Source organism: Pygocentrus nattereri, chromosome 1 (genome assembly GCF_015220715.1).
Source record: "Pygocentrus nattereri isolate fPygNat1 chromosome 1, fPygNat1.pri, whole genome shotgun sequence".
Classification (NCBI taxonomy): Eukaryota; Metazoa; Chordata; class Actinopteri; order Characiformes; family Serrasalmidae; genus Pygocentrus; species Pygocentrus nattereri.
Window position 1 is genome coordinate 3,572,563 of NC_051211.1, and position 27,609 is coordinate 3,600,171.

General features: G+C 45.6%; 2 protein-coding genes and 2 long non-coding RNA genes across 9 annotated transcripts; 3 read left to right on the forward strand and 1 right to left on the reverse strand.

The window, feature by feature from the left end:
- The first annotated feature begins 871 nt into the window (after nt 1–871).
- Nucleotides 872–7,794, forward strand: LOC119263886 (zona pellucida sperm-binding protein 4-like). The gene is made up of 9 exons (XM_037540765.1): nt 872–1,971; nt 2,445–2,567; nt 3,080–3,252; nt 3,342–3,439; nt 5,082–5,284; nt 6,156–6,333; nt 6,779–6,917; nt 6,993–7,067; nt 7,723–7,794. Exons 1-9 carry the CDS (start codon nt 1,794–1,796, stop codon nt 7,786–7,788), a joined length of 1,233 nt encoding a protein of 410 aa, XP_037396662.1. The 5' UTR covers nt 872–1,793; the 3' UTR covers nt 7,789–7,794.
- A 4,207-nt stretch (nt 7,795–12,001) lies between these two features.
- Nucleotides 12,002–12,557, reverse strand: LOC119263663. Its single transcript, XR_005130438.1, has 2 exons — nt 12,313–12,557; nt 12,002–12,184 (listed from the first exon to the last, which is right to left on the reverse strand). It is a non-coding gene; the product is annotated as an uncharacterized LOC119263663 (long non-coding RNA).
- A 265-nt stretch (nt 12,558–12,822) lies between these two features.
- On the forward strand, nt 12,823–26,881 carry LOC108410499 (cell surface glycoprotein 1-like). 6 transcript variants are annotated; one of them, XM_037539575.1, is made up of 13 exons: nt 12,823–13,240; nt 14,323–14,438; nt 15,590–16,031; nt 17,622–17,987; nt 18,033–21,104; nt 21,383–21,505; nt 21,721–21,893; nt 22,009–22,106; nt 23,501–23,657; nt 25,727–25,862; nt 25,941–25,989; nt 26,091–26,296; nt 26,817–26,881. In XM_037539575.1, exons 1-10 carry the CDS (start codon nt 12,838–12,840, stop codon nt 25,805–25,807), a joined length of 5,031 nt encoding a protein of 1,676 aa, XP_037395472.1. In that variant the 5' UTR covers nt 12,823–12,837; the 3' UTR covers nt 25,808–25,862; nt 25,941–25,989; nt 26,091–26,296; nt 26,817–26,881. The 6 variants fall into 6 exon arrangements, with proteins under 6 accessions (XP_037395472.1, XP_037395567.1, XP_037395580.1 ...); XM_037539670.1 differs by lacking the exon at nt 26,091–26,296 and having other exon boundaries at nt 18,033–19,490; nt 20,085–21,104; nt 25,941–26,015; XM_037539683.1 differs by lacking the exon at nt 26,091–26,296 and having other exon boundaries at nt 18,033–18,854; nt 20,085–21,104; nt 25,941–26,015.
- On the forward strand, nt 23,716–24,234 carry LOC108410500. Its single transcript, XR_001856487.1, has 2 exons — nt 23,716–23,991; nt 24,111–24,234. It is a non-coding gene; the product is annotated as an uncharacterized LOC108410500 (long non-coding RNA).
- Nucleotides 26,882–27,609: the final 728 nt, after the last annotated feature.

Below are 27,609 nucleotides of genomic sequence, written 5' to 3' on the forward strand. Positions count from 1 at the left end.
TGTCCTCTCCTGAATTTGTTCCACTGTTCCCTACACCAGGGGATCGACTCTCCACTCCCCAAAGAAAGCCACTGTCCCCTACACCAGTGGAGCCACTGTCCTCTCCTGAATTTGGTCCACTGTTCCCTACACCAGGGGATCGACTCTCCTCTCCGCGATTGGACCCACTGTCCTCTCCTGAATTTGGTGCACTGTTTCCTACACCAGCAGATCGACTCTCCTCTCCGCGATGGGACCCACTGTCCTCTCCTGAATTTGTTCCACTGTTCCCTACACCAGGGGATCGACTCTCCTCTCCCCGATTGGACCCACTGTCCTCTCCTGAATTTGGTCAACTGTTCCCTACACCAGGGGATCGACTCTCCTCTCCCCAAGTGGACCCACTGTCCTCTCCTGAATTTGGTCCACTGTTCCCTACACCAGGGGATCGACTCTCCTCTCCCCGAGTGGACCCACTGTCCTCTCCTGAATTTGGTCCACTGTTCCCTACACCAGGGGATCGACTCTCCTCTCCGCGACTGGAGCCACTGTCCTCTCCTGTATTTGGTCCACTGTTCCCTACAACAGGGGATCGACTCTCCTCTCCCCGAGAGGACCCACTGTCCTCTCCTGAATTTGTTCCACTGTTCCCTACACCAGCGGATCGACTCTCCTCTCCCCAAAGAAAGCCACTGTCCCCTACACCAGTGGAGCCACTGTCCTCTCCTGAATTTGGTCCACTGTTCCCTACACCAGGGGATCGACTCTCCTCTCCCCGATTGGACCCACTGTCCTCTCCTGTATTTGGTCCACTGTTCCCTACACCAGGGGATCGACTCTCCTCTCCCCGATTGGACCCACTGTCCTCTCCTGTATTTGGTCCACTGTTCCCTACACCAGGTGATCGACTCTCCTCTCCCCGATTGGACCCACTGTCCTCTCCTGAATTTGGTCCACTGTTCCCTACACTAGCGGATCGACTCACCTCTCCACGACTGGGGCCACTGTCCTCTCCTGTATTTGGTCCACTGTTCCCTACACCAGGGGATCAAATCTCCTCTCCCCAAAGGAAGCCACTGTCCCCTACACCAGTGGAGCCACTGTCCTCTCCTGAATTTGGTCCACTGTTCCCTACACCAGGGGATCGACTCTCCTCTCCGCGGTTGGACCCACTGTCCTCTCCTGAATTTGGTCAACTGTTCCCTACACCAGGGGATCGACTCTCCTCTCCCCAAAGGAAGCCACTGTCCCCTACACCAGTGGAGCCACTGTCCTCTCCTGAATTTGGTCCGCTGTTCCCTACACCAGGGGATCAACTCTCCTCTCCGCGATTGGACCCACAGTCCTCTCCTGAATTTGGTCCGCTGTTCCCTACACCAGGGGATCAACTCTCCTCTCCGCGATTGGACCCACAGTCCTCTCCTGAATTTGGTCCACTGTTCCCTACACCAGGGGATCGACTCTCCTCTCCGCGACTGGGGCCACTGTCCTCTCCTGTATTTGGTCCACTGTTCCCTACACCAGGGGATCGACTCTCCTCTCCCCAATGGAAGCCACTGTCCCCTACACCAGTGGAGCCACTGTCCTCTCCTGAATTTGGTCCACTGTTCCCTACACCAGGGGATCGACTCTCCTCTCCCCAATGGAAGCCACTGTCCCCTACACCAGTGGAGCCACTGTCCTCTCCTGAATTTGGTCCACTGTTTCCTTCACCAGGGGATCGACTCTCCTCTCCCCGATTGGACCCACTGTCCTCTCCTGAATTTGGTCCACTATTCCCTACAGCAGGGGATCGACTCTCCACTCCCCAATGGATGCCACTGTCCCCTACACCAGTGGAGCCACTGTCCTCTCCTGAATTTGATCCACTGCTCCCTACACCAGGGGTTCAACCGCCCACTTCCCAATGGGAGCAACTGTCCCCTACACCAACCAGTATGCAGGTGACTGCGATGCCCTCATCTCTTGCGTTGCATTCAAACTTCAAAAAAGGTGAGGCTCTCTGTTCTGCTGCTAACAGTACTGCATGACCCACTTTCAGAAGGCTGTGCAGATTTTCAAATTGATTCTTTGCATCAGCTGTTCTCAAACTGGACCCCAGGGGGCTGCAGAAGGGCACTAAAGGGGCCCCTGTGAAGTTTCAGAAGTTGTATGTACATATGTAAGCAAGAGTTGGGACCCCAGTTTTTTTGACAGTAGCAATACACTTGTCCTTGCATTTTGGCCAAAAGAGAGTATTATATAATATTTTGTTTAAAATATTGATGCTGAATTTTCTGGTTTAATAGCATATTGAGTAAAATTGACTCTACCACTGATGCCATTGAATTGCTGCCTCCAGTTTTTCCTTTAATTGGTACACTAGCCCATATACAGTGACTTATTTGGTAGTGGTTGTATTGTTTAAGGATGTATAATAATGTACTAAATTCATTCCGAACAGTCTAATGTCACATTCCTTGCAGGCTGCAGCTTTCCTAGTGGTCAGAGATTGCCGTGTGGTCGTCCTGGGACTACAGCTGCCGAGTGTCTGAGGAGAGGATGCTGCAGAGACGAGGCGACTTTCGCCTGTTACTACCCCATGGATGGTAAATTGATCCATACAGTATTTGTTGCATGTAGAGCAAGGGTGCAAATGCACATTTTAAACAGTTTGAAATTGATTAACATCAAAGTGCAGCGACTAAATCTGCTTGGTCCACCAAGTATTTGTACATTTTTCAAGGGATTGTGCAGCTGTTCTTGCATCTTTTTCAGGTTTTTAGGAATGTGGTGCTTCTGCTGGAAGGGTTTAATTCTCAAAACTCACAATGAGTACAGTTATTCCATATACAGGAGTATAACTTGTACACAATTATAGAAATTGTAATTTAGTCATAAATTTTAAATTTTCAGCTTCTCTTGGGTGGTGTGTAATTTCATATGGACACATTTCTCTAAATATGTAGATGTAGTAAATATGGAGTGGGTTTTTGGTTTTTTTTAATGACCCTTTTTTTTATTCACTACATTTTTACAAATTGTTGAACTGTACTTCCTCGCTCTGTTTCTATGCAGCCAAGTTTGACTTATCCATTTTCTTCTCCCTCTCCCATTTAAGTATGTTTGGCCGACAGGCAGTTCATCTTTGTCGTTCCCTCCAACGTTGCTGGTTTGCCCATAAACCCTGCACGTCTGATGGTGGTGGGGAGGAGTAGCTGTAAACCAGTCATTGCCAACAGAGACTTTGCCGTTTTCAAGTTTGGGGTGACGGAGTGTGGAACACATTCTTACGTGAGATTTTCCAGCTGTGACTTTTTGTAACGTGCCCCTTTGACTTTAACTCTGTAATTAAGGACTAATTTGAGCTTTTTGTTAATCAGCAAATTGGAGAAACAACCGTTTACTTGGCTGAAGTGCAGTCACCAATCAGGAAGCGCGTCCTGCAGTACGGCATCATTACCAGGGATATTCCTGTCAGGTGAGTCGGGGGGGTTGTATTGATACTGTAGATCAAATGAGATGCTAACACTGACTTCAGTTTAAATGTACCTAAAGGGAAGACTGTCTTGCCTGAGACACACTGCAGTTAAAGCTTTTACATGGTGAGCGTCCGATGTATTGAGGTTCACCCCTTAAACTGCTCCCATAGAACAGCGATATCCAGACTTCTGCTAGCTTGTCTGAATGCTGCGATGTTTAGCGTTGTTGTTGGGGCCCTTGTTTCCCCCTTTGTAACGGGATGGCAGCGCACTCCTCACCACATGGCAAAAAACTTTTTTCTTAAATTGAGTTACAAAAACTGCAGCCGTGCCTTTCCAGCTGGTAAAAACGACTAATCGGGCACTTTCTCCCGCTGTCCCATGACATCTGTGAAATGTTCCACTGTTTGAGTGGGTGTTTGTCGTGTTTTGACCATAAAGGATGGTTTAAACCCGTTTCCCCACCCAGGAGCAAAAATCAGCCTTCAAACTGGAAAGAAATGATTTGACCTTTATTGTGACATGTATTGATATCAAACATATGAATTTTGTTTCGTGAAAAAATTTGGCCATATCGCCCAGCTCTGCTCACAAAATGGCAGGGGAAGTTGCCCAGGTTCCAACAACTTGAATGCTAAAGAAAAATGAAATGGAAGTGGAAAAGGCTTTGAACAAAGTGGATGGAAAAAGCAAGAGGTTTTCCAGAATTATGTAGTTGATTATAGTTATATAATATAGTATATAAATGAACTTTGACTTGGCTTATTCTAACACTAATATACCAGCTAGCTGTGGCTTATCTTGTATGTAATCTGGATGTTCAATGTCTGCGTTGTAGTTTTGAGGAAGCGTTTTGCTTTGAGTGTTTCTCAAGTTGGTCACTATTGGCTTTTAACAGCGCATTTTTTACGAATGAGGTGTTGTAGCCAGCTTGTTCAGGTTTAATTGTGGTGACTAATTGGGGGTTTTGGGCCTGTGGCTTTGGAAGGAGGGCTAACATGACCAATTTTGCATATTTTCCATGTTGGGGCAGTCATAGGCTGGAGGTTAGGGATCCAGCCTTGTGACCGGAAGGTCGCCGGTTCGATCCCCAGAGCCGACAGCACATGACTGAGGTGTCCTTGAGCAAGACACCTAACCCCCAATTGTTCCCCGGGTGCTGCGGATTGGGCTGCCCACCGCTCCGGGCAAGTGTGCTCACTGCCCCGTGTGTGTGGTGGTTCACTTCACGGATGGGTTAAATGCAGAGGTGAAATTTCCCCATGGTGGGACTTATAAGGGTCACTTAATCTTGATCTTAATTTGCAAAGGCAACATTCTTCAAAGGCAAGTTCAGCAAATAACTGCATTAAAAAGTAATGGCACATTTTATATTGTATTTTTCTCAACCTGCATTAATGCCACATTGAAGCTGTAGAGGATGTTTTACTTGGAAAATAAAAAATGCAAGTTGAGCCAGGATGTTTTGAAGGTTTTTCATCAAAATGGTGCAGGCCAGTCTGTAAACATGTCATGTTACGGTTTGCACATGCAATGTGTAACATAATGCTGGTATATAATACTGTTAAACGTCTAATCTGGTATTCTGATGTCTTTTGAATCTGTGGTGTGTAGCTAACATTAAATGCTGTTTCCTTTCAGGCTTATGGTTGAGTGTCGCTACTCAAAGGGCAGTTTGGACCTTGCGGACTCTCCGGTCCTTGCAGACCCTCTGGCGCCGCAGGCTTCTCAAAGCCGTTTGATGAAGGGCTGGGCTAGTGCTGGATACATGGTGAAGAGTGCCAGCCTGCCAGCCTTGGTGAGGGCCAAGGGACTGTATGGAGTCCAGCTTCGGATTGCGCAGGGTAAAATATTTTCTTCTTAAGAGCAACCCACTTCATCGCTGTGTTAACAAATGAAAGTTAAAACTCTACCATGTGAAGAACCAGAAATGCTGCCACCTTCTCTGGGCCTGAGCTCATTTGAGTTGAAGCGGAAAAGTGTCCAGTAGTCCAACAGATCAAATTCTCTTTGGAAACCATGGATGCTGTGTCCTCTGGGCTAAAGATGAGATCATGATGTTGGGTGACTTTTTTAGCTTTAGGTTTCAGAACTGCTCTAACTCTGCATACACTTTCCCTCTTTGCTCCTCAACTGGCATGTGTTTTTAATGTGCCCCCAGAGTGCCCAGCAGTTGTGGAGGGACACTCACTTCTATACCTGCATAGAATAACTTGAAGAATAGTAAATAATGCCCCTAGTTGATCGGTTACTACAGCTTGCACTCACCAGCCATGTAGAGGTGGTCAAGAAGTGCAGATCAAGCATCAGAATGGGGAAGAAAGGGGATTTAAGCAACTTTGAACGTGGCATGGTTGTTGGTGCCGGACGGACTGGTCTGAGTATTTCAGAAACTGCTGATCTACTGGGATTTTCACGCACAACCATCTCTAGGGTTTACAGAGAATGGTCTGAAAAAGGGGAGATATCCAGTGAGCGGCAGTTGTGTGGACGAAAATGCCTTGTTGATGTGAGCGGTCCGAGGAGAATGGGCAGACTGGTTCCAGATGAATTAAGGCAGTTCTGAAGGCAAAAGGGGGGTCCAACCTTTTACTAGCACCTAATGAAGTGGCTGTGTATATCTGCCTACATAACACACTTCTTCCACTCTGTTTCAAATGCACATTAACTGAACTCCTGTTAAACCCATTCCTAAATCCTTTTTATTTTTTGCAGATGAGACCTTCACCAAATTCTGCTCTGAGGATCACCAGCCCCTGAAAGTTCTCCTGGGTAAACCTGTGTACCTGGAACTGCGAATAAACGCTCCCAACCCTAAAGCCACTCTGGTGGTGCACTACTGCGTGGCCTACCCTCGCTCTGCTAAGAGTGCCTTGGTGCTGCTGTATGAGGGGTAGGTTTGAAGTAGAAGGCTGTGGCAATCATGCATTTAAAACTGCAGTGCATGTCGTTTCCTAGTTACCATGTTGGGCTTGTATCAGTAGCAGCACTGTTGACCCCCTTGAAGAGCCATCAGTGACCACACTAATTACCTTGGAAACACCCCACATGTGACAATCATCCCCTTATTCTGTACAGACTAAAGTGATGTAAGGATCCAGGCTGTGTCCAGCTCTAATGAGGCCATATTCTATTATTGCCGCTTCTATATGCAGTCATTCAGAGTGGCTTGCTGTAAAATACTGTTCTTGAGTCTGAGTTCAGTGATGGGAACACCCACCCTTAAACTGTTATTGAATGAAATGGTTATGAATACACTGCCTGATTGGCCTGGTTAGAGGCGGCAGTGTCGGATTGTATTGCATCCACTCTAGGCTTCTTTGGTTTTTGTCCTGCAGTTGCCCCAACCCTCTCGATTCCGACAACATCTCGATCCTCTACGTGGCCGGCCAATCGCAGGATCCCCACGTGCGGCGTTTTGAAGTGAAGGCCTTCCAGTTTATGGACAAGTCCACCAATAAATACCTCAATGAGGAGGTGCAGTAATCCCCCTTCTGTTCTGAGATGATTTAATAGGTCTCAGATGCTCAATGTCTTTCCCTCCTTTCACAGATCTACTTCATGTGCTCTACCGAGGTCTGTATGCCGTCCCAGACTCCGTGTAAGGAGACCTGCTTTGATGGCAAGGTGTGTTTTTAATAATTATTCATACACATGGTTTGTATGCAAATCTATCAGTTTTATTTTGACAATTTATTTTTGGGTTTTGCCAGCAGTGAGGATTCAACTCTTACCTTTGTTGGTAAACCAGATCATAAAGAGCATCTTCTCTTTTTATCTGGTGTCTAACTGCTGAATAGACAGTCTTTCAGCAAACTTGCTAACGCTGGCTTTTGGCATGTTCTCATCTGATGACTCGCTTCTGTTTGAGTGACTCCGTCTCTCCACTTTGTCTGCTGTAATGTATCCACCCTAAAGCAGTTGTAATGGTTTAACAGGCCCCTCCCACCTTGCAGATACCACACCCCCTGCAGTTACACACTTCTACCAGAGAGGTCCAAATCCCCAAAACTCACAATGCAAATTGTATAGTTAATGCTAAATACTTTATTTATTCCAAGCTTAAACTGCGTCTGAGAAGCCAGCTCCAACTCTCTGGCCAGGATTTGTAGTTTAATAGGCTCAAATATAGCACTTGATGCAAGCTCACACACAGTAATGGAGTTGAGAAACTCTGTGCTTTGTACTGCTTTTTTTTTTTTTTTTCCCTATTCATAATCACTGGTTAAATGTTTTGATGTATTTAATGAACACTAACACTTTCTTTTTACTTCCCTTCCAGTCTTCATCTACCACAGCTGCAGATGTGTTGAACTCATATTCTCAATTAAAAGTCAAGCACTTTTAAATTCAATGTTTTGAGACTCGTTCATTTAAATGTGCCTTATTAAAAGTCTGGTGGTGCAATGAGCGTTCAGAAAGGCTCATTTTGAACTACACTGTTTTTGCATGTTGGTCTGTTCTTCAGGTACTTCAGTTTTTGACTTCAAACAAGTCCACATGCTTTTGTGTTGTGCCACAAGCTGTTCAGTCTACACTCTCAAACAAAACCATTTTATTGGGGTTCCATCTCAGTCCCTTAGTCAGGGAACATAACTGAGCCATGATCCACTGAAATCAAGCAAGCAAAATTAATTCATATAGCGCTTTTTACAACAGGTGTTGTCACAAAGCAGCTTTACAAAACAATCAGTATTACAGAGAGAAGAGAAAAGAAAAGGAGAGAAAATCCGGGTCCGAGCCCCCATGAGCAAGCCAGTGGCGACGGTGGCAAGGAAAAACTCCCTAAAAGAGGAAGAAACCTTGAGAGGAACCAAGACTCAGAAGGGGAACCCATCCTCCTCTGGTCGACACCAGATAGCAAACATTATTAGTATGAAGTATTATAGTAAAGTGGGAAAAGAAAAGATCTGAGGGTGAGGATTGCACAGCTCTGTAAAGCAAGAAGTTCAGTGGTGGTCAAACTGGTCTGGAAGGCTGGTGAGCAGCGGCACCAATCAAGGCAGAAGAGGCAACAGCATCAGACGCACAGGATGGGCAGCTGATCAGCTCGGCAGAGAAAAGAAAGAAAAAAACAGTTCTGTAAAGAGTGGCTGACCACAGGTTACAGTAAAACAGAGCAGTGGAGACTCCAGCAGGTCTAGACCTGACAGGGAAGACTAATCACCAAATGCTTGACTGTACAAAAGTTTTTAGCCTAGACTTAAAGATTGAGGCTGTCTGATTCCCGAACATTAGCAGGAAGATTATTCCAGAGCTGGGGGGCTTTGTATGAGAAAGCTCTTCCCCTCCTGATGTAACTTTATTAATTCTAGGTACCAGTAGTAAGCCAGCACCTTGTGATCTAAGTAGGCATGATGGTTCATAGTGGGAGAGGAGCTCACTCAGGTACTGAGGGGCGAGCCCGTTTAGAGCTTTATGTGTCAGTAATAGAATTTTATAATCGATGTGAAATTTGACTGGTAACCAGTGCAGGTTTGATAAAACTGGACTAATATGGTCGAACTTTCTGGCTGCAGCGTTCTGGACTAGCTGAAGCTTGTTAAGGCTTTTGCTGGGACATCCAGACAGCAGGGCATTACAATAATCTAGCCTTGAAGTAATAAATGCATGAACTAGCTTTTCTGCATCCTGTAGGGATCATGCATTTCTTAATTTAGCAATGTTGCGGAGATGCAGGAAGGCTGTTCTAGAGATATTAGTTATATGTGTGTCGAAGGATAGATCAGCGTCTATCATGACACCAAGATTTTTAACAGATAAGCTTGATGAAACTGAGAGATTAAGTGTTAAATTAGACAGTTTGTTTCTGGCTAATTTTGAACCCAGAAGCAGGACCTCTGTTTTGTCTGAGTTAAGTAGCAGAAAATTGCTTGACATCCAATCTTTTATGTCTTTTATACAGTCCTCAATCATGCCAAGTTTAATTTTGTCATTTGGTTTGCTTGATATATATAACTGGGTGTCATCGGCATAGCAGTGGAAATTTATGCCGTGTTTACCGATAATGGTGCCTAGTGGTAGCATATATATATTGTGAATAATATAGGTCCTAAAACAGAGCCTTGTGGAACACCATACATTACGTTTGCACGAACAGATGATTCACCCTTTACATTAACAAACTGATATCGATCAGTGAGGTAGGACCTGAACCAGGAAAGAGCTGTTCCTGTTACCCCTACAAGGTTTTCTAGTCTATCTAGTAGGATAGAGTGGTCTATTGTGTCAAATGCTGCACTAAGGTCAAGGAGGACTAACAACGACACATTTCCTTGGTCCGTGAATAATAGAAGATCATTTATAATTTTTACTAATGCTGTTTCTGTACTATGATGTGGCCTAAAACCAGACTGAAATTTTTCATGTAGATTATTCCTATGCAAATAAGAGCTTAATTGTTTGGTTACCACTTTTTCCAGGATCTTCGATATAAAGGGGAGATTTGAGAGGTCTATAATTTGATAGTTCACAGGGATCGAGGTTAGCTTTCTTAATCAGCGGTCTAATTACTGCAAGTTTAAAAATTTTTGTGATATATATCCGAGACTAAGAGAGGAGTTTATTATTGACAGAATAGGCTTAGTTATTTCTGATAAGATTTCCTTGAGTAGACCTGTAGGAATTGGGTCTAGAATACAGGTCGATGGTTTTGCAGAAGAAACTATTTTGACTAGTTCATTTTCTTGGAGTAATGTAAACGATTCCAGCCTATCTGCAGTGACTCTAATATTCTCAGGGTCTAGACTGGATTTATAAGCCAGCATGTTTGTGGAGTTTAACTGTGCATTCAGAATTTTCGGTCTAATTTTTTCGATTTTATCACTAAAGAAATTCATAAAATCATTGCTGCTATAGGCCATCTGGTCATCTGGGGTTCAGTGACTCTTTTGTTCTCTGTTAGTTTAGAAATTGTGCTAAATAATAGTCTAGGATTGTTCTTATTGTTTTCTATGAGAGAGGAGAGATAGGCTGAGCATGCTGCAGTAAGAGCTCTTCTATAGTCTATAAGGCTCTCCTTCCAGGCGGACTGGAACACTTCTAATTTAGTCGGACGCCATTTTCGCTCTAGTTGTCTGGCAGTCTGTTTTAAAGCTCGAGTGTGATCGTTAGACCAAGGGGCGAGTTTTTTCTGCCGTACTATTTTGCTTTTTAATGGAGCTACACTGTCTAACGTAGATCGAAGAGTATCCTCTAGGAATTTGGTCATAGTATCTAATTCAGTAGGATTAGATGGACTGCTGACTGAAGTTGATAACTGCGGGAGGTTTCTGATAAAGCTGCCAGCTGTGGAGGAACTTATAGTCCTCTTAACCTGATAACATGGTGATGAACGCACATTACCACTAAACTGGATTTTGTATGAGATTAAGTAATGGTCTGAGACGGCTTTGCTCTGGGGGAGAATGGCTAAGTTAACTATGTCTACACCAAAGGTCAGTATTAAGTCTAGAGTGTGGTTGAGGTAGTGTGTGGGCCCTTTTATAATTTGGGTGAATCCCATGGAGTCTATGATAGATATGAATGCCTTACTTAATGTGTCGTGAGGGTTGTCTATGTGGACATTAAAATCTCCGACAATTAATATTTTACTTGAAAACGTTATTAGGCTTGATAGAAACTCAGCGAATTCCTGTAAGAACTGAGAATACGGACCGGGTGGCCTGTAAATTGTGATTAATAAAAATGAATGTTTATTTGTTCCTTGCTCAAGTATATTAAGTACAAGAACTTCAAAAGATGAAAATGTAGGTCCTACTTTCTGGTTCACGCCTAAAGCTTTAGTATGGATGGTTGCTATACCTCCACCCCGACCGCTTAAATGATCTGTTCTAAGCTGTACTGAGTCCACACACCCCGCCTCGCCTCCAGGCTTTTATTCTACTGTTCTGTTTTAAAACATTCGGTTATGAAAAAGGTCCAAATACCAACTTTTCACCTGGAGAAACTGATTTTAAGGTTCACAATTAGAACCACTGCAGAACCTCTTGAGGGAACACTTACACTGTACCTCAATGAACAAGAAATGTACCAACAGAACCTTCATTCCAAGTATGGAAGCATAACAGGGGTGTGTTTGCTGGATCAATCTGGTCCTCCAAACATGAGGATAGAGCATGAATGTGTTCTAGACTGTGACCCCTTTTCTTAGACAGTCTTTTAAGGAACGTGTGTGTAAAGCTGAGTTTAGTGAGTTTAGTATTAAAGCTGCTCCATCAAGTTCATAACTACTGGTCAGTTTTAACTTGAGCTGGATAAACTGAGGTTTCACTTAATGTGACAAAGCCTCTTCGCTGTAGCAGATGAACTAAAACGGCTTATCAAACACTGCATTCCTTCAGTGCGTCCCTCAGAATTTCCTTCAACACTTTTCTTAGAAATACTTATTCACAACACAGAGGAAAAACAGAAAAGGTGCGCTGGAGCAGTTTCTGATGGTAACTGCAACACTGGGGGAGTCCTTTAAATAAAATCCTACACAAGGCCACTTCACTGTCCATATAAAAACAGTCCCATGGAGGAATCCGGGAAGAGGACATGGCAATGAGTAGACTGGAGAATGAATGAAAGAGGGGGCATCAGTATCTGTATTTGGTGGAGTAGTCTGGAGGGACACCACCAGACCTCGTCATTTCCTGGCTCCCCTGTAGACGGTCTCCATTATGTCTATCATCTCCTGCTTGTCCTCCATGGTCCAGTTGATCTTGTTACCCGTCCCGAGGTCAATCGTGATGTGCTTGTTCCTGCGACACAGAGAAGAAAGGCAGGAAATAAAATGATGGTTTTGTTCCCAAATGCGTCACAGAGCACCGTAATAATTTTAATCATGATTTATGATGTTGGGAGGGCTTTAGGATCACAGTACACCAACCTGTTGGCTGGTGAACCATAACCCTGCTTGACCACTGAATGAGTCCACTCTTACAAAAAGATGGCTCTTTGAGGGTTCTTTAGGAATTTAGATTCTTTAGGTCTTTAAATTTTATATAGAAACATGAGTGTTGAAAAAAGCCGTTGCATGACTAAATTGTTCTTTTCAGCAGGAAATTGATGGAGAATGAGTTGCATATGGTTCTGTATAGAATGGTTTTGAAAAGGGTTCTATATAACACCAAATCAGACAAAACCAAAATAAGAAAGAAAGAAAGGAGAGGGAACATTTTAAGTGTGTGCACATTTTCATTGTAGCCAGGTGTTCTTCATCTTCTCGCACGCACCTGCTGAAGGAGTCGACTCCGGTTCCGATTCCACGTGATGCCTATCAATGGAGTCGACTCTATGAATCGATTCCTCACCACAGTTTTCTCGATTCTTGATCCCAAAGACAGCGAAACCACGGCGAACCGTGAGGTGCAGCGATATAAAACGTACGACATTAAGCACATACGACGCTATTATGGCCGAGCATGACGTCACGGGGGGCAATCAACTCCAAAGTGCCTGGAATCAGAGAACCGACTCTTTCCGGAATCGACTCCCAAGTCTATTAAAGGCTGTCGGGAGCTGCAGCGAGTTCACACCAGTTTTGGGGCCTTTGACCTCAAACATGGCCTCATTGCAGCCTGCCATCGTCCTGCTCCTGCTTCTGACTCTTGCTTGCGGGCTGAGGCAGGGCAGTGTGATGATTGAGACCCTGAATTCAGAGCAGGCCATCGACCCAAGCGAAGGCACCTTAGATGAAGGAGGCGCAGAGCAGCAGGATGGCTCGGCAGAAGGCCAGAGATACTTGGTGTTTTGTGGTGAAAATGCTATGGCGGTAGTTTTGCCCCCAGGCTCTCTCTCTGAGATGCAGGTCTTTGGTAAGCAAGCTGTTTCGAGTAGTCCTACGTTTTTCATCCGAGGTGGGCAGGGAGCGGTTCTGTTTAACGTTTTTCACCTACATGTTCCTCTACACAAGCAGTGGGTGCCCAGATGTTAAGAGCCATTTTGTCCCTTTTAATGGAAATCACACCATGTTGGGAGCCGCAACACCAGCTATGTCCTGTGCATCAGTGTGTTCTAATATACCAGTATATAATGCTATATACTAGCAGTCTAACTGTGCCCTAGTTTAAGCTTCAGCTCAGCTGAGTAACAGCTCTGGGAGGAAACTTCTCTTCAAAAGTAGAACAGTTTATTGTAAAACGTCTCTCCCTTCGACCAGCTTCTTGTTCAAAGTTCCCTTTTCCACCTTAAATTGTACCTGATGCGCCAGAACGTAACTGCTGCTGCATTTAAGGTGGAACGGGGTGTTTCACAGTTTGTCGTTGCAGATTAATCGTATCAAGAAACCAGCTGGAGTGACTATAAATGCAACTCTAATCCCTTTGTCTCCAAATTATTGATGTTCATCTTAAATCTCCCTCTCTGCCATTTCTTTGGCTACTAGCTGGGTGAGACTGTTGTCGGTGTTGCTGTGGTGACCAGCAGTCTGTGCTGATCTTCAGGGTTAAAGGGTGAATTAGCAGTTCTACATTAACTCCAGCGTTTAAGACCATTTACTGTTAAACTGTGTTCAAGGATCAGCAGAGCTTCATTTTACTGTAAAGGAGGATTATTTTATCTACTAATTCTGCTGTGGAGCGCTTCAGGAGCTTCAACACACACCAGCACATTAAACTCAAATGAAGTGAATTGGGAACTAACTGAGTGGATGAAATGGCACAGAGGGAAAAGATTACTTTCCTCTTGAAGAGCTTTGCAAAGGACACATCTGTTGGCTTTACTTAACTACATGTAGCTCAGTTAGTGGAATGGAAAAGGAGCTCCTGAACTCCCCTAAATGCTTTTAATCTCTACTAAAATCTCCCAAACGCTGTTTTCCCTGATGCAAGCTTTCCGGATCGGTTGATGGAAGCTTTATTGGCGTGGACATGCTGAGTTACAGTGAGTTCTTTCTCAGATTCATCAGGAATGTATCCTGTCTTCGGCCTTCCAGAGGCCTGTGACTACTCTCTAACCAGGGAAAACGGGAGGGTTGTTCTTCACGTCCACTTCACTGGCTGTCCTGTCACTGAGGTGGGTAACTTTTAAATACAGGTTCTTAATTTATCAGCACTAATAAACTAGATCAACTATACAGGTAAATGATGTTTTCAGTTCACTTTCTACACCACTGATATATAAACCTAGATGCTGCTTTGCCTGTTCTCTGAGGTGATGCTACCGTGTGTCCGCCATGTTGGAGAGATCAAGATCCGCTTGTGAACAAATTCACTTGTATTCAGAGACGAAATGTGTCTGGGTTAATTCAGCCACAACATCCTTATTACTCAATTCTCAGATACAGATAAATCTAGTCTGCATGGACTGCTCTCGGTAGCCTTTATTTCTTTTGTAACTCGGGCTAATTCGCCGTCTGGACCAGCAGAGAAGTATTCGGTGTGCACCTGATGTTACAGTTTGGCACAAGTTGAAACATGCATATGTCCGGTAATCCCAACAGTGTGCAAATCCCTTCTAATCCTGATGCATAAACATGAGAACCCCCCTTCCAGCTTGTTAATTTTCCCGTTCCACCTGAAATGGTACAGCTTCAGGCACCAGAAAGTGTTGAACCCTCACTGTAAATAAATAACTACTACATGAAATTAAGATCTGCTGAATAGACTATTAAATGAAATGAGCTTAATATAAAACCAGACAAGACACAATGTTCTTGAAATGAGGCTGTTTTCTTAAATGTGATTTGACAGTATCTTAAACCGTCGCTCTGTAATGCTACCTGAATGCAGTCCACCAGTGATGTTGACTGCCCCAAAATGGCAGCAATGTTGGTGTGCCTGGCTGGACCCAATGCAGCATCTAGGTATGTATATCTGTCATGCATGCTCTGCTTTTATTACAGCTTTCACTTTTCATGAGACTCTTTCAGTTTTTCAAAGAAATCTTCAGGGATAGTTTCCATACAAAGTTCAGTCTTAGAAGCTGGTTGATCATTTTTTTTTGAAGTGATGTTGAGGTCTGGACTCTGGGGTGGTCTCAGTCTATTGTTTAGCTTTTGTTTGATTTGTCAATTTCCTCTCCTCCGTGAGGTTCTTCTTCATGGCTACACATCCTTTCAGACCTATAGCGCTGAGTTCTTTGTATTCTGCTGGGTGGGGCTAAGCTACTGTAAACTGAATAGGAGGAGTTGTATAAATGTGGTGGTTTTGTATGAATGTTTGCAGAAGGGCAGCTACACTCTGAGATTCCTGTATCGTAACAGCGCTGGACAGCTTGAGATCGTCACAGTGTCCTGCAGTAACTCCAGTCACGCGCCCTCTTCAAAAATGCAATCTTCACGCCATCCTGTTCTGTCCTACCCTGCTGTCAAGATATCCCCTCCCCAAGCAGTGCAGCTGTCCCTTCCCTATTGGGGTCCACTGTCCCCTACCCCAGGGGAATCACTGTCCGTTCCCCAACCTGATCCACTGCCACCTGCACCAGGGGCACCACTGACTGCTTCCCTATTGGATCTGCTGTTCCTTCCTGAATTTGATCCGCTGTCCCCTACACCAGGGGAAGCACTGTCCTCTTCCCAATGGGAACAACTGTCTCCTACACCAACCAGTATGCAAGTGCTGGCGATGCCCTCGTCTCTTAGGCTTCATTCAAAATGCAAACGAGGAGGTAAGTCTTTCTGTTCTGCTGAGAACAGTACTGCATGACCTGCTTTCAGAAGGCTGTGCAGGTGTGGGGGCAGTCGTGGGCTAGAGGTTGGGCAACCAGCCCTGTGACCAGAAGGTCGACAGTTTGATCCCTTCGGCTGATGGTCCATTACAAGTGCCCTTGAGCAAGGCACCTAACCCCCAATTTCTCCCCAGGTGCCGTGGATAGGGCTGCCCACCACTCCGGGCAAGTGTGCTCACTGCCCCCTAGTGTGCTCACTAGTGTGCATGCATGTGGGTGTTTTACTGCATGGATGGGTTAAATGCAGAGGCCCAATTCCTCTGTGTGCAAACACAGTTGGTAAAAAAAGGTTCTTTATTCTTAATGTTACTGTTGGGTGTAAATCTGAAAACTTGATGTGATTTTAAATTGATTGTTGGCATCAGCTGTATTCCACATCACTGTTAAAATATGATCCAAACAAAGCTAAACTGGGCCTGGGGGCAGGGGACTTTCATAAAGTAGGATTTCTCAGTTTAGCCAGATGAAAGAAGCCCAAGGTCAAGCAAACATGAAAATGCGCTTTCCAAAATTATTCGCTCAACCATCCAAATAATTGAATTCAGGTGTTCCAATCATTTCCCTGGCTGCATGAGTCTACATGAATCACCTTTGTGCCCCACCCTCTTTCTGAATCACTTGTACAGTTACATCACTGACTTGCTCTACAGTACATTTTGCTGCAAAAATCAAACCATGTAGAAAAGTTTAGGAGGCCTTTGATCACTCCAGAGCTAGGTTGGAGGGCAGGAGATTGACTTAATCCTCCAGTCACAGTGCCAGATCATCTAGTCTGTCTAATGCACCTGATTGAGCTCCCTACCCAAAAAAAAAAATCCCATGAGACTGTGGAAAACTTAAGTGGCAATTTGGAGTTCAAATAGTGCTAGAACTGTTCCAGTGTAGGTTAAGAACTTCTGCTGCTTCATGTAACAGTGAAATGAATAATCTCTGATTTTAAATGGATTTGGATGTCAAAATGGTCTTTAAATTGATATTCAAAGGGCCAGAGGAACTAATTACAGGAACATATACCTGTTAAGAAAAGTCTATTTTAAAAACCTATGATTTACATTACTGTACAGTAAAAGGGGTAGATATAGCTGCTGTCAGAACCTTGTATCTCCATTTTTATTGTTCACTTTGTCATAAGTTGAAAATGCCTGTTGTCCTTTATATTGTGTGTAGATTTCATGAGGAATGGACTAAAAAATATGCCCCAAAATTAGTGGTACTACTAACTTGTTTTTTTTTTTCCCTCCTTCTCCTGTAAATATCATTTGAGATGCGTGGTTTTGTTCTGACAGCAGCAATACATTTGTCCTTTTTGTTGTTTTGGCCAAAAATGAGATTATGTAATTTTAATATTCAATATGTATAGAACAAAACTAAATACCAATATTTTTAATGTCCTTTTTGAATATAATTAATTCTACCATTGATGCAGTTGAATCGGTGCCTCCAGTTGTATTTTTACACCTTTTTAAAATTGGTACACCAGCCCATATACAGTGACTTATTCAATGGTTGTATCTGTGTTCTCTACAACAGGGGATCAACTCTCCTCTCCCCAATTGGAGCCACTGTCCCCTACACCAGGGAATCCTCTGCCCACTTCCCCATGGGAGCCGTCTCCTACACCAGGGACTCCACTGCCTGGTTCCCATTGGGAGCCGTCTCCTACACCAGGGGCTCCACGGCCCACTTACCCATGGCAACAGTCTCCTACACCAGGGGCTCCACGGCCCACTTACCCATGGGAACAGTCTCCTACACCAGGGGATCAACTCTCCTCTCCCCAATTGGAGCCACTGTCCCCTACACCAGGGAATCCTCTGCCCACTTCCCCATGGGAACAGTCTCCTACACCAGGGGCTCCACGGCCCACTTACCCATGGGAACAGTCTCCTACACCAGGGGCTCCATGGCCCACTTACCCATGGGAACAGTCTCCTACACCAGGGGATCAACTCTCCTCTCCCCAATTGGAGCCACTGTCCCCTACACCAGGGAATCCTCTGCCCACTTCCCCATGGGAACAGTCTCCTACACCAGGGACTCCACTGCCTGGTTCCCATTGGGAGCCGTCTCCTACACCAGGGGATCAACTCTCCTCTCCCCAATTGGAGCCACTGTCCCCTACACCAGGGGCTCCACGGCCCACTTCCCCATGGGAACAGTCTCCTACACCAGGGACTCCACGGCCCGGTTCCCATTGGGAGCAGTCTCCTACACCAGGGACTCCACGGCCCACTTACCCATGGGAACAGTCTCCTACACCAGGGACCCCACGGCCCACTTACCCATGGGAACAGTCTCCTACACCAGGGGCTCCACGGCCCACTTACCCATGGGAACAGTCTCCTACACCAGGGGATCAACTCTCCTCTCCCCAATTGGAGCCACTGTCCCCTACACCAGGGAATCCTCTGCCCACTTCCCCATGGGAACAGTCTCCTACACCAGGGACTCCACTGCCCGGTTCCCATTGGGAGCAGTCTCCTACACCAGGGACTCCACAGCCCACTTACCCACGGCAACAGTCTCCTACACCAGGGGCTCCACGGCCCACTTACCCACGGCAACAGTCTCCTACACCAGGGGCTCCACGGCCCACTTACGCATGGGAACAGTCTCCTACACCAGGGGATCAACTCTCCTCTCCCCAATTGGAGCCACTGTCCCCTACACCAGGGAATCCTCTGCCCACTTCCCCATGGGAACAGTCTCCTACACCAGGCACCCCACGGCCCACTTACCCATGGGAACAGTCTCCTACACCAGGTACCCCACGGCCCACTTACCCATGGGAACAGTCTCCTACACCAGGGGCTCCACGGCCCACTTACCCATGGGAACAGTCTCCTACACCAGGGGATCAACTCTCCTCTCCCCAATTGGAGCCACTGTCCCCTACACCAGGGAATCCTCTGCCCACTTCCCCATGGGAACAGTCTCCTACACCAGGGACTCCACTGCCCGGTTCCCATTGGGAGCAGTCTCCTACACCAGGGACTCCACAGCCCACTTACCCACGGGAACAGTCTCCTACACCAGGGGCTCCACAGCCCACTTACCCATGGCAACAGTCTCCTACACCAGGGGCTCCACGGCCCACTTACCCATGGGAACAGTCTCCTACACCAGGGGATCAACTCTCCTCTCCCCAATTGGAGCCACTGTCCCCTACACCAGGGAATCCTCTGCCCACTTCCCCATGGGAACAGTCTCCTACACCAGGGACTCCACTGCCCGGTTCCCATTGGGAGCAGTCTCCTACACCAGGGGCTCCACGGCCCACTTCCCCATGGCAACAGTCTCCTACACCAGGGGCTCCACGGCCCACTTACCCATGGCAACAGTCTCCTACTCCAGGGGCTCCACGGCCCACTTACCCATGGGAACAGTCTCCTACACCAGGGACCCCACGGCCCACTTACCCATGGGAACAGTCTCCTACACCATGGACTCCACGGCCCACTTACCCATGGGAACAGTCTCCTACACCAGGGGATCAACTCTCCTCTCCCCAATTGGAGCCACTGTCCCCTACACCAGGGAATCCTCTGCCCACTTCCCCATGGGAACAGTCTCCTACACCAGGGACTCCACTGCCCGGTTCCCATTGGGAGCAGTCTCCTACACCAGGGACTCCACAGCCCACTTACCCACGGGAACAGTCTCCTACACCAGGGGCTCCACGGCCCACTTACCCATGGGAACAGTCTCCTACACCAGGGGATCAACTCTCCTCTCCCCAATTGGAGCCACTGTCCCCTACACCAGGGAATCCTCTGCCCACTTCCCCATGGGAACAGTCTCCTACACCAGGGACTCCACTGCCCGGTTCCCATTGGGAGCAGTCTCCTACACCAGGGGCTCCACAGCCCACTTACCCATGGCAACAGTCTCCTACACCAGGGGCTCCACGGCCCACTTACCCATGGGAACAGTCTCCTACACCAGGGGATCAACTCTCCTCTCCCCAATTGGAGCCACTGTCTCCTACACCAGGGGATCAACTCTCCTCTCCCCAATTGGAGCCACTGTCCCCTACACCAGGGAATCCTCTGCCCACTTCCCCATGGGAACAGTCTCCTACACCAGGGACTCCACTGCCTGGTTCCCATTGGGAGCCGTCTCCTACACCAGGGGATCAACTCTCCTCTCCCCAATTGGAGCCACTGTCCCCTACACCAGGGGCTCCATGGCCCACTTCCCCATGGGAACAGTCTCCTACACCAGGGACTCCACGGCCCGGTTCCCATTGGGAGCAGTCTCCTACACCAGGGGCTCCACGGCCCACTTACCCATGGCAACAGTCTCCTACACCAGGGGCTCCACGGCCCACTTACCCATGGCAACAGTCTCCTACTCCAGGGGCTCCACGGCCCACTTACCCATGGGAACAGTCTCCTACACCAGGGACCCCACGGCCCACTTACCCATGGGAACAGTCTCCTACACCAGGGGCTCCACGGCCCACTTACCCATGGCAACAGTCTCCTACTCCAGGGGCTCCACGGCCCACTTACCCATGGGAACAGTCTCCTACACCAGGGACCCCACGGCCCACTTACCCATGGGAACAGTCTCCTACACCATGGACTCCACGGCCCACTTACCCATGGGAACAGTCTCCTACACCAGGGGATCAACTCTCCTCTCCCCAATTGGAGCCACTGTCCCCTACACCAGGGAATCCTCTGCCCACTTCCCCATGGGAACAGTCTCCTACACCAGGGACTCCACTGCCCGGTTCCCATTGGGAGCAGTCTCCTACACCAGGGACTCCACAGCCCACTTACCCATGGGAGCAGTCTCCTACACCAGGGACTCCACGGCCCACTTACCCATGGGAGCAGTCTCCTACACCAGGGACTCCACGGCCCACTTACCCATGGGAGCAGTCTCCTACACCAGGGACTCCACGGCCCACTTACCCATGGGAACAACCATCACGTACACCAACCAGTGTGCAGGTGATGGCGATGCCCTCATCTTTTACGCTGCATTCAAACTTCAAACAAGGAGGTGAGGCTCTCTGTACATTTGTCCTTTTTGCTTTTTGGCAAAAAATTGTAATTTTAATATTCAATATCTTTTAAAATATTGGTATTTAACTTTCCTGTTTAATATCATTTGAATAAATTGATTGTACCATTGATGCAATTGAATTGCTGCCTCCAGTTTTTCCTTTAAGCAGTAGACTAGCCTGTATAGTGTCTTATTCAGTAGTGGTTGTATTGTTTAAGGATGTACAATAATGTACTAAATTCATTCCGAACAGTCTAATGCCACATTCCTTGCAGGCTGCAGCTTTCCTAGTGGTCAGAGATTGCCGTGTGGTCGTCCTGAGACTACAGCTGCCGAGTGTCTGAGGAGAGGATGCTGCAGAGACAAGGCTACTTTTGCCTGTTACTACCCCATGGATGGTAAATTGATCCATACAGTATTCGTTGCATGTAGAGGAAGGGTGCAAATGCACATTTTAAACAGTTTGACTTTAATCCAAAGTCAACTTGGGGGGTTTTTTTAATGACCCTTTTTTATTCACTACACTTTACAAATTGTTGAACTGTACTTCCTCGCTCTGTTTCTATGCAGCCAAGTTTGACTTATCCATTTTCTTCTCCCTCTCCCATTTAAGTATGTTTGGCCAACGGGCAGTTCGTCTTTGTTGTTCCCTCCAACGTTGCTGGTTTGCCCATAAACCCTGCACGTCTGATGGTGGTGGGGAGGAGTAGCTGTAAACCCGTTATTGCCAACAGAGACTTTGCCGTTTTCAAGTTTGGGGTGACGGAGTGTGGAACACATTCTTATGTGAGATTTTTTTTTTTTTTTTTTTTTTTTTTTTTTTTAGCTGTGACTTTTTGTAACGTGCCCCTTTGACTTTAACTCTGTAATTAAGGACTAATTTGAGCTTTTTGTTAATCAGCAAATTGGAGAAACAACAGTTTACTTGGCTGAAGTGCAGTCAGCAATCAGGAAGCGCGTCCTGCAGTACGGCATCATAACCAGGGATAATCCTATCAGGTGAGTCGGGGGGGTTGTATTGATACTGTAGATCAAATGAGATACTAAGTGACTTCAGTTTAAATGTACCTAAAGGGAAGACTGTCTTGCCTGAGACACACTGCAGTTAAAGCTTTTACGTGGTGAGCGTCCAATGTATTGAGGTTCACCCCTTAAACTGCTCCCATAGAACAGCGATATCCAGACTTCTGCTAGCTTGTCTGAATGCTGCGATGTTTAGCGTTGTTGGGGCCCTTGTTTCCCCCTTTGTAACGGGATGGCAGCACACTCCTCACCAGACAGCTAAAAATCTTTTTTTTTCTTAAATTGAGTTACAAAAACTGCAGCTGTGCTTTTCCAGCTGGTTAAAACAACTAATTGGACACTTTCTCCTGCTGTCCCATGACATCTGTGAAATGTTCCACTGTTTGAGTGGGTGTTTCTCGTGTTCTGACCATAAAGGATGGTTTAAGCCTGTATTTACCCACCCAGGAGCAAAAATCAGCCTTCAAACTGGAAAGAAATTATTTGACCTTTATTGTGACATGTATTGATATCAAACATGAATTGTTTCGTGAAAAAAATTTGGCCATATCGCCCAGCTCTGCTCACACAAATGGCAGGGGAAGTTGCCCAGTTTCCAACAACTTGAATGCTAAAGAAAAATGAAATGGAAGTGGAACTGTGGAAAAGTGCCTGAACGCCTCATTTTCTGTTGGACTGGTAAGTATTTAGGTTTTTTTTTAAATGGGTGAGGTTTTCCAGAATTATGTAGTTATATAATATATAAATGAACTTTGTCTTGGCTTAGTCTAACACTAATATACCAGCTAGCTGTGGCTTATCTTGTATGTAATCTGGATGTTCAATGTCTGCGTTGTAGTTTTGAGGAAGCATTTTGTTTCTCAAGTTGGTCTCTATTGGCTTTTAACAGCGCATTTTTTACAAATGAGGTGTTGTAGCCAGCTTGTTCAGGTTTAATTGTGGTGACTAATTGGGTGTTTTGGGCTTGTCTTTGGAAGGAGGGCTAACATGACCAATTTTGCATATTTGCAAAGGCAACATTTTTCAAAGGAAAGTTCAGCAAATAACTGCATTAAAAAGTAATGGCACATTTTATATTGTATTTTTCTCAACCTGTTAAACTCTGCAAATGAGTAGTCTGCATTATTGCCACATTGAAGCTGTAGAGGATGTTTTACTTGGAAAATAAAAAATGCAAGTTGAGCCAGGATGTTTTGAAGGTTTTCCATCAAAATGGTGCAGGCCAGTCTGTAAACATGTCATGTTACGGTTTGCACATGCAATGTGTAACATAATGCTGGTATATAATACTGTTAAACATCTAATCTGGTATTCTGATTGTCTTTTGAATCTGTGGTGTGTAGCTAACATTAAATGCTGTTTCCTTTCAGGCTTATGGTTGAGTGTCGCTACTCAAAGGGCAGTTTGGACCTTGCGGACTCTCCGGTCCTTGCAGACCCTCTTGCGCCGCAGGCTTCTCAAAGCCGTTTGATGAAGGGCTGGGCTAGTGCTGGATACATGGTGAAGAGTGCCAGCCTGCCAGCCTTGGTGAGGGCCAAGGGACTGTATGGAGTCCAGCTTTGGATTACAGAGGGTAAAAGTATCACAATTGATGCTGGTTGATTTACAGGTTTTGTATAGCATGTGATATGAAATGTCATAAACTGTCAGCCACATCGCTTTTATTTTAAATAATTGCATCAAACTAAGCATGACGTAATGTGGCAAGATGACTAGAGAACTGCTGGTGCATATCTTTCTGCTTTCTCGCTCTGGATGCATGTTGTACGAATGAGCTGAGCAGTGACCAATCATGAGGCGCAGTAGCCAGTTGTCACACCCTGTGGTACATTGAGCAGGAGGCGTAGCAGTTGTAACATTGGTATGTGACGTTACGTTGGGTGACTATTTTTTTAGCTTTAGGTTTCAGAACTGCTCTAACTCTGCATACACTTTCCCTCTTTGCTTTTCAACTTGCATGTGTTAACAACATGCCCCCAGAGTGCCCAGCAGTTGTGGAGGGAACTGAATTGGCTCACTAATGACAGTACAGCATTAACTTTGAATGGTGTACGGCTACTGCAGGACCTGAGAACATGAATAAAAATAATTCATTTTAAATTGAGCGCACTACTGCGTGGCCTACCCTTGCTCTGCTAAGAGTGCCTTGGTTCTGCTGTATGAGGGGTAGGTTTGAAGTAGAAGGCTGTGACATGCATTGCAGTTTTAAATGCATGATTGTCATTTCCTTTGCTGAGTGAGCTGTGCTGGACCCGAGTAGCCATGCTGAATTTAGTTGCCACGTTGGGCTTGTAACAGTAGCAGAACTGTTGATTTTGCAAAAAAAAAAAACCCTTGAAGAGCCATCAGTGACCACAAGTTACAAGATACCCGATACAGATGGTTCTTGGTTCAGGATCTGTAACCATAGCCTTGCTGTACTGTTCGGTTACACCCCCACCCCAGTATAAAAATGCAACTAAATCACATCAATATTACGAACTTTAATCTGGTTGGACTGAAGAAAAGCAGCTGAAATCTGAGTGTGACCTTAACATGCAGCAAACAATCACTGTTCAAAACTACATACAGCAACGTGTTCAGGTTTATTTGCACATGAGCTTCTGCTTAGAAGCTAAACAGGAACCAATGTTAAACACCTACCGTGGCCATTTCCAAACAAAGCCCCCCCTACCTAAATGAGCAAAATTTTTTATTAAACTGTTCCATCAAATTGTAATGACCCTGCATCTTTGAGTGTCTTAAGCGATAAAACGACATTTCCCTTGGAAACACCCCACCTGTGACTGCCTGAAATCCCCCTTATTCTGTACAGTCTAAACAGTGATGTAAGGATCCAGGCTCCAGGTGTCCAGCTCTATTGACACCATATTCTATTATTGCTACTTCTATATGCCGTCATTCAGAGTGGTTTGCTGTAAAATGCTGTTCTAGAGTCGGCGTTGTTCAGTGATGGGAACCAGATGTCCTCCCTTAAACTTCCTCAGTTATTGAATGAAATGGTTATGAATACACTGCCTGATGACCCCAGGTGGACCAGGCTACTACAGAGCACGTCAACAGAATGCCTGTGAAATCCAAGGAAATTCAATATTGTGAGGCAAAGACAGTCGGATACTTGAAGACTGCAGACCAACCCAATAACCACTGGCTTCTTGTTCACTTCTGTTAGTGTCCATTTGGGAGAAAATATACTCTCAAATACATTTCAGGGATAGGTCAGGTCCTCACGCACGATTAGCAGCTTCTGTCTGTGATATTCTGTTCCGACTAGAGCTGCGGTGCTGGTCTGCCTCAGGGTGGCACTGTCCCCCAGTTGGTCCTTCATGGCAATTGTAGCTTTGCTCACGATGCTGCTTAAGAACCAAATAAATCGTGCCCATTTTGTCCAACTTTCACTGCTGGCTTTGGACAGTAAATAAAATGTCTTGGTGATGCCTGGTTCCCATAACCATGACTATAAAGACATCTCTATCAACATTTTCACAGCAAACGTTTTTAAAAATTGAACTGTGAAATCTAAATGACCTGGTTAGAGGCAGCCGTCTTGGATTGTATTGGGTCCACTCTAAGGTTCTTTGGTTTTTGTCCTGCAGTTGCCCCAACCCTCTAGATTCCAACATCTCGTTCCTCTACGTGGCCGGCCAATCACAGGATCCCCACATGCGGCGTTTTGAAGTGAAGGCCTTCCAGTTTATGGACCAGTCCACCAATAAATGCCTCAATGAGGAGGTGCAGTAATCCCCCTTCTGTTCTGAGCTGATTTAATAGGTTTTAGATGCTCATCCATGTCTCTCCCTTCTTTCACAGATCTACTTCATGTGCTCTACCAAGGTCTGTATGCTGTCCCAGAGTCTGTGTAAGGAGACCTGCTTTGATGGCAAGGTGTTTTTAATAATAATTCGTATACATGGTTTGTGTGCAAATTTTCTCAGCTTTATTTTGACAATTGATTTTCAGGTTTTGCCAGCAGTGAGGATTCAACTCGTTCTACCTTTGTTGGTAAACCAGATCATAAAGAGCATCTTCTCTTGATCTGGTGTCTAACTGCTGAATAGACAGTCCTTCACTGAACTTGCTAATGCTGGCTTTTGGCATGTTCTCACCTGATGACTCATTTCTGTTCGTGACTCCGTCTCTCCACTTTGTCCACTGTAATGTACAGGGTGAGTCAAGTCACAGGACAGTTTTATTTATTATCGACTATCTCTGTGGTAATCTCAAACAAATTGTGTATGCTGAGAAAATCCACAACAAACACCACCTGAGGCTTGTGACGGCATAAAAATAAAACTTTCTTGTGACTTGACTCGCCCTGTACCCTTTGAATACACAGCCATAGCACACTTTGTTGTTTTTCTGCATGTTGTATGCAGTTACACACTTCTACCAGAGAGGTCTCCAAATCCCCAAAACTCACAATGCAGCTTTAAGCTCGAACAAATTGTATAGTTAATGCTAAATACTTTATGTATTCCAAGCTTAAACTGTGTCTGAGAAGCCAGCTCCAACTCTCTGGCTAGGATTTGTAATTTAATAGGCTCAGATCTAGCACTTGATACTGTGTGAACTTGCAATGGAGTTGAGAAACTCTGTGCCTGTCTTTTTTGCCAGTTCATAATCACTGGTTAATGTCTTGATGCATTTAATGATTAACATTTAACTTTCTTTTCACTTCCCTTCTAGTCATCTACCACGGCTGCACGTGTTGAGCTCAAATTGTCAATAAAGTCAAGCACTTTTAAATTCAATGTTTGTTTTGACTCGTTCATTTAAATGTGCCTTATTAAAAGTCTATGGTGGTGCAATGAGTGTTCAGAAAGGCTCATTTTGAACTACACTGTGTTGCTGTTGCATGTTGGTATGTCTTCAGACACTTTATTTACACACAGCTTTTAATAATGCAGTCTTATTATAAACTACACCTGCTTTTTTTTCAGATATCCAAAATGAGCTGTATGAGCAGTTTTGAAGTACATGTATTTGATTTGGCTAGATCCATATCAAACAGCTGGAGGTGGTGGTGGTATTGGGAGGAGAAATGCTGAACTGTGCAGGACAGGGGCTACTCCAGGACCAGAGTCCAACACAGGAGGTAGACTAGCTCATATTAGAGCTCAATGACTTCATACATGGCACAGTCATAGGAAGCTGCCTTGGCCACAAGTCAGTTCATGAAATTCCTGCCTTGCTAGGACGACCCAAGTTGCGCGCAAGAGCCGTTACTGTGAACGAGGTGTTTAGGATGGGCATGTCCTACTGGGGCCAAAGCACTATGGAGATTCACTCTCAGCTGACACACTGAATTCAGTTGATTGAAGGCCTTCCTAATCAGGTGTGCTTATTGATGCAATGTGCTGAAGTCTGCAGTGTTGTGGCCTTTCCACACTTTCATTGGTGTGGTTCCTTCAAGGCTCCATCTCGGCACCTTTTAGTCAGGGAACATAACTGAACCATAATCCACTGAGATGATCTGTTC